Here is a 10,716-nt window from a genome sequence, read left to right as displayed (position 1 = left end):
ACAGTGTGGAACGCACCGAACAGACTCGAGTCACTGACCTCGCCAGACTGTCCAACAGCCGATTATCGGCTTGGTGTGTCAGCGCCTTTAAGTGTTTTTATGAGTTTATGTGTGATATGGTTTATACACGAATTCTTAAAGGTTTACAAATCATTTGGTAATCATTAACAAATACTTAATATAATTTATAACACTAAACCTTTAAAACAACATACATTTTAGCATTACTAATAATTAGTAAACATTATCAATTATCATTACATTTTTTTGTTAACAGTGAAATAACTATTAACTTAATTCAATTTATTTTATTTAAAACTATCAATATACCAGGGCTGGGACGACATGCTTTTGTCCTGATTCGATTCTTTCACGATACATGGGTTCCGATTCGATCTTTATTGAGTATTGCGATATTTCTTTTCCTTCGTTTACACTTCTAGAGACAATATATCATGAGACATTTCTGAAAACTAATTGTTTTCTAAAAAGAATGCACATCACATGTCAATCAGTCAGTCTGACATTTATTTCCTTTGTAAAGAAGTACATAACATGGATTTTCTTAATTTTCTGCTTTCGTTCTGTTTTGCTGGAAACGGATATGATGTAGTCGCCGTCGGCTGTACCGTATTAACAGAAAATATTTAGGTGAATCATTGGTAAACAAATTAGTGAAAAATAAAAATTTTAAAATTGTCGCCCAAAAAATCCTGATAAATACCATTTTTGAATTCTTCCCACCCCTACAATTAACCATTTATTAGTAATTGGTTAATTTAAACCCAGTTAAGACAGCTCCATGTTCAGGGACTACAGTCCACACACAGCTGATGTGATAACACGTGTGCTTAGTAACTTTTTAAATGCTGGAGCACATTCTGTCCACGCTCACAGCAGGGACACACTGAGAGAGTAGGCAATCATAGAGGTAGGTCTTTGTTTTTTACTTCTTATTACAAAATCACAATTTAAATCAGCATAACATTGGATTACAGTTTAAAACATGTAAGATCGTGCTATATTGATATTAATTATAGACAGAAGTAATAGGTGCAAAACATACAAAAGTGACTGGAACCATTCTACTTGAAATTAAACGTGTAAAGTACCTTATAACGATTGATGAGTCCCTTTTAAATGCAGTTATCATCACCTATTCAAGTGCAATGTTTTTTTCTTTTTTTATGTTTATTTGTATTGGGACAATTATGTAGCATAGACCTACAGTATGTCACACACCACAGCATGTATAGCCTAAGCTAATTTGCAATTTATGTCCCTAGATGGACCCTTTTTTAAATACCATAATTCAACACTTACTGTATGTAACACACTCCTACACTGTTGCAGCTCTTGTATTTTGAACTTTGCTCACTGATTATTTATTCAAGATCATGTTGTGATAATAAGGTTGATGAAAGAGAACTCTTCTCAAGAAATACATTTTCTGAAGCAAAAAATCCAAATAGGGTAAAGCCTCTCGCTATCCACATCTTTATTATTAAAACGTAAAAATAGCAATATAAAGCCAATAAATGTTGGCTTTATATTGCCATATAAGACGATTGACCAATGCAATACAAACCTTGATGTGTGTGCAATAATCAAAGGCTTTGTTACTGCTTATTATATTGCACATTAAGATGAACAAAATCCGAATGAGGGCAAATGATTTTGTTGGTGCACTTACATACATTTCATAACAAAGTGTGCTACTTTAACAATCTGAGGAACAATTATCATTTCAGTATAGAGCCAATGATTTTTTTTCTGAGATGTGCAACGATGAATCGATTAATCGATTAATTGTCAACTATTAAATTAATCGCCAACTATTTTGATAATCGATTAATCGTTTGAGTCATTTTTTTATAAAAAAAAAAATAAGATTGCTCTGATTCCAGCTTGTTAAATGTGAATATCTTCTAGTTTCTTCTCTCCTTTGTGACAGTAAACTGAATATCTTTGAGTTTTGGGCAAAACAAGACATTTGAGGATGTCCTCTTAGGCTTTGGGAAACACTGATCCACATTTTTCACCATGTTTTGACATTTTTATAGATCAAACAACTAATCGATTAATCGAGAAAATAATCAACAGATTAATCGACTATGAAAATAATCGTTAGTTGCAGCCCTAGACTGTAATCAAGAAACACAAGAGATATTATAGTTTTATCAAGGTAATAAGACTCAGAATACATGTATATGTGAGGGGAAACACCCTGTGGAACATTTTACAAACAATGTTTGTACTGTGAATGCAGAATCAGTGAACATAACTAAAAAGGTCAACCATACAGGACCCACAAGCTCAAATATTGGCTTTCATGTTTCAAGATGGATATGATCAAGGGCATAGCGGACACAGGGTACACGGGGGACATGTCTCCCGCACTTGCCCTCCGTCCCCCACACTTACAACACATCTGAGTTGATTTGAACGATAGACAAATAAGCAATATATAATAAAAATATACAAAAATATAGGGAGGAAAACTCATTAAATGCAATAATTAAGATCAGTGTATATGATGAAAAAGTGGCAAAAATGTGCTAGAGGCCACCAAATTTGGGCTATTACAGCCAAAGAATTTCGGGAGGGCATGCCACCAGACCTCCCTACACTACCCCCAAATGTCAGTGTTTCGATCAATCACAAATGAAATGTAGGCGACTTAGAATCCGCGATTTGGTGAGACAAGGAGGAAGAACCTATGTACCTCCCAATCCCCCCATGGTAGACAAAAGAGAACTAGTTGGCATTAATAACAATATACTGTATGTTTCTTGTGTAATATCATCTATAAAATGTTTTAAAACATAGTGTTACAGAGTGGGGTCCTCAAAATATAATGATAGGTTCCAAATTTCAAGATCAAGTTGAATGTTCATTCATTTCTTTTCTAGACATTTTCAGGGTCCTGAAGCCTTAATCCAGAGAGGTAATGGATAGGTCTGAAATCTATCAAAGATCTGCAGTAACACGCTCAGGCAGACCACACCTAATGGAAATGTAATTTCCTTTTCACTTGACATCTTTGGCATCAGTTTCGATTGAGGGAGGGGGCACCCAGTGGAAACATGCAAACACCACACAGATAACACCTGTGAGCAGCAGTGATGACATACGTTTCCAAGGTTGGATGTCATAACACGATCAAGCACGATTAATTGATTTTTGCTGGTGATTTTTTTTTTTTTGCGCCAAACTTATACATAAGACGTAAGTACTTCTTATTGTGAGGTTGGCAGCAATGGAACCCGGAACGTTTCCTTGTTGCGCCTGAACCTACACGGAAGGTTTTGACTGTTACACCAGCTAGCTGTCCCTCCTCCTTCTTACCTGTGCAGTACAGTAAGGGCTTTAATATTGCCAATGTTGTTGTTATTTAGAAATAACATGTTCAGGTATCGAGTTGTTGTGATACTGTATTGCTAAAAGTGAACATTTGAACGCTTTCTAGCCGTTAAACCTTGGTTAGTAACTTTGTTTTGAATGTTAGCAAATCGTTTGGCGAACAGTTAACGATAATTAACGTTAACACAATTAGCTAGCTAGCTAACGTTAACGTTACGGCTTAATAATGACAATATGAGGTTAGTAAGTAGGAAGACGCATGCTTGAGACCCCGTCATACATTGAATTTCTCAACGAGTGCCGGCTTACTCGCTGTGAGATTAGTATGTTGATCCAATTATCTAAGCTAGTTCTTCTTTAACGTAAGTTTGGTTGTTGTCTTTTCGTTAGTCGCTCTTTTATCAGTCGTGTATTACATTAGCCTTCCCTCACTATAGCATTACAGGGACTCTGCACCCGAAGCAGGTCAGACGTGTTGAGTTCAAGGGTATGGCCACTGTACACACAACATTTAGTCAAAACGTTAAAAACATTAATTCACCTGCTGTTTCTCCTGCTGTATATGTTTTAGTTTTGACGCAGGATGCTCAAATGACAAGAGAGACACATTTTAGCCCTTGTGTTGTCCTTGGGTCAAATTTGACCCGTTTAAATATATATATATATATATATATATATATATATATATATATATATATATTACACCAGAACTATGGGTTTCTTTCAACCAAATTGCCCAAAAATAACATGGATGCACGTTGTATTGTATGGAACCCATACAACATTTATCGCAGGTAAAATTAATGATTACTTCCATTGCATTGTGGGTGTTTTATTCAGTTTTATAGCATTTTAATTTTTTTTTAAAATGGTTTCAAACAGTATCCTGACTAAACCTTGACACATACCAGTCTGTCATTCACTCGACATCCTCTGATCTTAACCATTAGTCAAAATAATTCATAATTTTTGCTTTTTTAAACAAAAAAATGAGTATAATTCCATATAAATTAGGTTTATTGACCATGTAACTTGTTGCTATTAACAGTTATGGCTACTTAGTAACCACAACCACAGCACTTTAGTATAATACCTAACAAAATGTTAAACTGAACACACACACTCACACACTGGCTAACTTGTAAACCGAATGTTAATTTCACAAAACTACATTTTTACGTTCAAACGAAGTTGAAATGCATTTATTTTAACTAACAATATAAGTTGTAGTGGTGCATGATATATCGGCCGCCGATATGGTCATTTTTTTAACACATCTGTATCGGTTCGATACAAATTATTCAATATTCAAATACAAACATTCAAATTATATATAATTATATAAATATTAATTTTTCTTCTGAAAATTCGATGGCAGTCATATTTTGCACACAGGTAAAGGTGCCCAATATCAGTCATTTCGGAAAATAAATCACAAAAGTAAAAAAAAAAAATGCGTTTTGGAAAATAGTTCTTTATTTGATCATAAAAATTTGTTTTCTATACTGTTATCGGTATCGGCCACAATTTTCACATTGGTGCATCACTAATTAGTTGCTTAGTTGATGGATAGGATAATAAACAACAATTGTGTTAATAAATTAATTGTTTCAGTCATTTCTCAAGCAAAAAGGCCAAATATTGGCCTGTGAGGATTTTTTCATTGTTTTGTCATTGTCAATTGATATATCTTCGGGTTTTGTATTTTTGTTAAGAAAGAACCAGCAATTTGAAGACATCATCTTAGGCTCTGGGAAATTGTAATTGGCATTGTTCTACTATGTTAAGGCCCCTGGCCATTCACACCAAGAAAAGTGATCCGTCGATTTTCCGCAGGGTGGTGCGGCGGGGTAGACTGGGTAAACCCAGCCTGATCTGCCGGCAATTTGATTTCGTCCTGCAGCTCAGACTGGAAACATCCTGCTTCCGTTACACATTTGCGAGAACCAATCACAAACTGGCTTATCCACCTTATTGGAGGGTTTAACACGATGACGATAGAGAAGCAAAGGCAAGCAGCTTTTTGTTTACATTCAACATGACGGCCACCGAAGCGCAGCAACCAGTGATGCCGCTGTCGCTGCTGTTTTAAAAGATTTCAAATAGAAATGCACCGATTACAACTTTCTAGGCCGATTCTGATTTTCTTTGAGTTAGGCCAGCCGATACCGATTTCATTTTTTTCTAACCACTTTACAGCACACACAAATATTTATTTTCTATCTTTTCTTTAATAGAACATTTTGCATAGAACATTTTTTGAACAGGTAATGGATCACTATAAAATAGAACTATATAAATGACTCCTGGTGTGGGAAATTCACACACATCTAAAGTGCAATGTTAGAACCATTTCCTTCTTTTCACATCCAATATCCAACTAAACAAATGTGATTTTGGTTTTTGGGGTCGTCCCTCCACGCCCTACTTTCTCCTTGCAGGTGTTGCATATTGCAAACTTGTTATCTTCTGCACACAAGCTGACGAATTTCCAAACAGCTGACATGTTGCAGGTTAATTCACGAGGTTCCCTACATGTGCAAGAATAGCGCCGACACGTGCTTCACACCGCGAGCGGGTACGCGCGACACACGGCGGAAAAGTTGAGAGAGAGGAAACAGAGACTGTGCTGTCGCGTCTGTGTATGCATGCATCCTTGAGAACTGTAACTCGTATAACTTATGTTGTCAGTTAATTGTAGCGTTGACCGGCATGAAATCGGCATATGTCAGACTGACCTGCCGGTCGCCAGTCATGGCCGAGCACGTGAAAACCGGCCAATTCCGGTCACCGGCTGGTCTATCGGTGCATCTCTAATTTCAAAGGCACGTTTTCTATGAAAATGGAACAGAAACTTGCCCTGGAACAATGCCTACAAAAGAAGGATGTGTTTGCCTTACTACCAACCGGCTTATTTTTTTTTTTTTTTTTTACTACCGACCGGCTGCAAAGTCCGTCACCCGGATCGTTGGTCTGATTGGTTGAAGGACTATCCAATTGCGTACAGTCATTTGAACTATGCATGTTGATCACGCCTCTTGTGCAGTAGAAAATACAGAGCAGACTCCCCAGACTAATGTTCAATCTTACAGTAAAAGATTGAGCTTGGTCTGGTGATAGTCAGACTAGCGGCGAGTGTCAATGAAACGGCCCATTTTATGTGACTTCCTGTTGTGTTCTTAAACCCCCCCCCCCTGCAACCACGCCACAGCCTAAACAAAATTAATTGAAAGACCTGTGTTTTTGCCGGACCGTCTGGCGGCCGACACAGTCAGTCTGAACACAGCCTTATAGACTAAAAGATTATTTGATCATTTGCCAAAATAATCGACTAACTAATCGATTATATATGCCCCACATATTTCACATTTCCGTTGTGTAATTTCAGCAAAATGTGTATGAAACCAGTAGCTGAAACCTTGTTCTTTCTGTCCGTTCTGTGCAGGCCTGCAGGATGGCCCAGGCAGACAGCAAGGTACTGGTTCTGGGAACGTTGGCTGGAGTGGCTGGCATTGGTTTGGCTGTGGTGTGTTACCAGGGTTTTAGGTCGAGGCAAAGAGGCTCGTGCCCGGGGTCCTACCTCAACCGCCCTTATGAACCGAGGACCGGCGTCATGTTGACGGACGGTCCGGGTCTGCCCAGGGGTCAGGCGGAGGTGCTGGAGCGTCTCGAGGCCCTGATCCAATGCGTGTCCGAGCTAAAGGATGAGATGAAGTCGTTGAAGAATGCCCTGCCGACACTGCCGGACCAAGTCAGAGAGGAGCTGAGGGCCCGCGATGTGGCGCGTCGAGCCGGCCCTCTCCACAGGACCACGCCGACGCGAAGGAAAAGGGCTGCAGGCGCCATCGCTGGGGCCACAGCTGGGGGGCGGAGCTCAGAGGAAGCAGAGAGTGAGGGAGGGTGAGTACTTCAAAAGCTCTGAGATTTAATATTCCAGTTCTGTCATCATTTGATGTGAGCATAGTGAGGTAAGACATATGTGAGGATACATTTTTGAGAAATGTATAATGATTGATATTTTACTCAAAAATGTATCCTCACTATGCTCACATCAGATTCTTACAAATGATCCAATTGTCCAAACTAGTTCCTGATTCGATTACATTTCCAATTTGATATAAAGTAGGTTAGGGAAATTTCAGTTACAATAGCAATTTTGCTTGGATATAAAAGAGTTTCTTAGACAACTTGTGCTGTAAATTGTACAAGCAAGAAGCAACCCTCAAATGTTTGTTACAATGCACCAGGTTAATGTTTACATTAAGAATCAACCCCCCATTATCATAACAGGGCTAACATGACAGATACACGGTGAAAAGGCATCAATGTCATATCATTCAAACAAAGATCGATTTTAATTAGAGAATCGATTATTTTAACCCAGCCCTAGTCCAAACTCACTTTTGCTGCAACACATTCTGCGGCAATAATGTGTTTTCCACTGAGTTAGCCACAAAAATAATTTTGCGACTCCGTTTTCCTCACCACACACACACACACACACACACACACACATACACACACTTCACCTACCTAAATCCTGTTTTCCCTGTCGGACAGTCACTGCACCCTGGTTTGGCAGGTAAAAAGAAAGACACTGAATATCCTGAAACAAGAATATCTGGATCATTCCAACACTTAGTCATTTTAAAACATGCTAATATTTGCAGCTCAGACATAAAAAAAAGCCTTTATAGCATAGATGATGAGATGTTCAGAGCCACTAGGGACATGTTCCTGCACTGTAATGTGTTATTGTTTGTTGTTCCCTTGCCAGGGTCAATGAAGTTTGTGTAAAGCTCAGGTTAGCCAGTGGCTGTGTGGAACTGAGTTAGAACAATATTGCAATGTTTTTCTTTGCCAAAGCAATATTACAGTAAAATATTTGCTGGATCAGTACCATAAATTGTCCCTAGCTTGTTACATCACTTACAGTAGCAGTCACTTGGGCACTTCTGCCACACCCATGTGTCCAACTCATTATGTTTGTCTGTTATGTTTTGCATTATAAACCAAATATTAATTCAACATGGCAGACTTTGACCTGTTGAAGTGCTAATATTATGCTTTTTGGCTATTGTGTTATATATCTTTTTGTGCATGTTATAGGTTTACAAAGTGAAAAAGCCCAAAGTCCACCCCAAAGGGACTTACCATCTCCAACAGAAAACACTGTTCACAAACTGCTCCAAACAGCTCTGTTGTAGTCCAAATAGGAGCTGCAGCAATGTGTAGTACAACAAAAATATGGTGTTTTTTTTTTGTTTTTTTTAATTAAACCATGTAAACCTATTCTGGTACAACCTCTAAATACAATTATGAACCTGAAGATGAGCATAATATGAGCACTTTAAATGCAGCCAGGCCAATAGTTGCTCCCATGATCATTCATTTGCCAGAACACCCTGTGCTCAAAATATGGTACCTTCATAACCCTTGCCATCTTATTGTACACTGATCACACACTGTTACATAAATGAATGTATATTTTTGTCCCGATACATGCCACCCTCTGCTGCTGTTAGGGAATCCATAATGCATGTGCATCATGTAAGGGTCTTTCTGTGTCTGAGCTGTGTCACTGCCCATACATGAATGCCACAAAAATGATATTATGTTAAGACCTTTGTTGGTTTTTAAATGTATATTAGACCTAACAGAGCGCTAAAGGGCAAGCCTTTTTGCTCGCATATGCAAGTAAAAATTAGAGTGTGCAAATGTGGAAAAAGGTTTATTGGGGCCCACCGGTACGAACCTCCACTCTGTAACAACACTGTACAATCACAAGTGGACTGATGTTTTTGTGCACCTGCAACCGCTTATTGCCATGGGTGCCGCCAAAGACAACAAAACGGAGATCTTCGAGATTGTAACTTCAACTGTAACTTCAAAAACAATGACTGTGCCCCTTCAAAATAAATGTAAGTGTAGAGCACTTTTACTTCAAACACTACTTCAAACAATACTTTAGTATTGTGTTTATAAAGTTGTATTCTTAGTTTTACTGCCGTTTTTTTGTTGTTGTAAAAAAATAGAAATTTTTGGCAAAAAGTCTTTTTGGATCCCGGAGGGTTCACGTGACTTAGTCAGAATCTTTAATCTACGAACTACCAATATCAGCTTCAGCCACAAAATGTCACCAGGCTCTTGTCATTTCTCAATGTAAATAACTCCAGTAGTTAAACACAATAAATAAGTCAACAGGTGGCACACTGTAATTTGATTTCAGGTTCATTTCCACTTTAACAATCTCATCCGACAATCAGTATGTGAATCCAAAATCTCATGGCCCTCCCTAGTTTACCAGTTACACTCTGCTGCTCGTTTTATGTGCAAAATAATAGTCCTGAGTGACAGTATGTACATTTGCCTCAGGTGCTGCAGTGAACAGCAGACTAATCAAGCACCACATGCACATGCCCAGTCATCCTCCTCCACCCTCAGCCAGAATGCCTTGAACCCGTGCCAGCCTGAGATAACATAAACAACAGATGTGTTTCTTTTTGAATGGTCTATCATTTTCAATTTCATCTCATGAAAAACAAATGTCAACAGTTAAATGATGAGAATTAATCCAAGGTTTTAAACACGTGATTCAGGAACTGTATCAAGTTTGTATATTGCAGCACAATGACTCGGATGGACGTTTTGTCTGTCACTCGATTACTTAACCTGGATTAACTTTGCTTACTTTGTGTAGGATGTAGAGTGTGTGAAGTGCCAAGAAGACATTATAACACTAAGTGCAGCTGCTTTTACATCCTAACCACACAGTTTTCAGGTGTGCAGTGAGCCTGAGATCAGAGCTATGCCTGCCCATCTTTGTTTCTTTCTTCGCAATGATTAATCAATTGCCTCGGAGCACATTTTTTACAACTATGACAACATAAAGTAGGCAAACTGAACATCGAGTGCACGCTAGACAATGAATCGTTGTTGTGTTTTAGCATCTGTGTCCTCTAAGAATCGCAAACCACGCAAAGGTTGGGTGGAGTATTTCTATGTTTGTTTTTTTACCAGGAAGAAGCTAACATCAGCTGTTATATAATGTTTAAGATTCTTGAGATTCAGATGCAACCAGATTGTGAAATTAACTTTTTTGTCCACCAGCCAAATTAATGTACCAGCTGCTTATTAGATTACCATTGTGGTTTTGTTTGGCTGATGACTGAATCAAATCTATCAGCCACATGCATATTTTACCAGCATTTCACTGGTGGATGGTGCTAATTATGTACCCTGCAACCAGATGCATGTGTCCATAAACATATATCTTTTGAAAAAGATGAATTACAAACTGATGTTTATTTGGCAAAATGTGTGACATAGAACCACCATGTAAAGTAAAGATAT

At 38.2% G+C, this 10,716-nt stretch overlaps 1 protein-coding gene across 4 annotated transcripts in view; it reads left to right on the top strand.

Moving 5' to 3' along the window:
• The first annotated feature begins 815 nt into the window (after positions 1-815).
• The window catches only part of LOC116047867 (regulator of microtubule dynamics protein 2), a 62,108-nt gene continuing 52,207 nt past the window's right edge, over positions 816-10,716 (top strand). The window contains exons 1-2 of one of the 4 annotated variants that reach the window (XM_031296887.2): positions 816-931; positions 6,809-7,263. In XM_031296887.2, the coding sequence (XP_031152747.1) occupies positions 6,818-7,263 (446 nt within the window). In that variant the 5' untranslated portion in view covers positions 816-931; positions 6,809-6,817. The other 3 variants (XM_031296886.2, XM_031296889.2, XM_035992170.1) reach the window with 3 other exon arrangements.

The sequence above is a fragment of the Sander lucioperca genome, chromosome 15 (assembly GCF_008315115.2).
Source record: "Sander lucioperca isolate FBNREF2018 chromosome 15, SLUC_FBN_1.2, whole genome shotgun sequence".
In the NCBI taxonomy this organism is placed as follows: domain Eukaryota; kingdom Metazoa; phylum Chordata; class Actinopteri; order Perciformes; family Percidae; genus Sander; species Sander lucioperca.
Note: the sequence above shows the minus strand (reverse complement) of the source record. Positions and strands in the feature narration are given on the sequence as shown.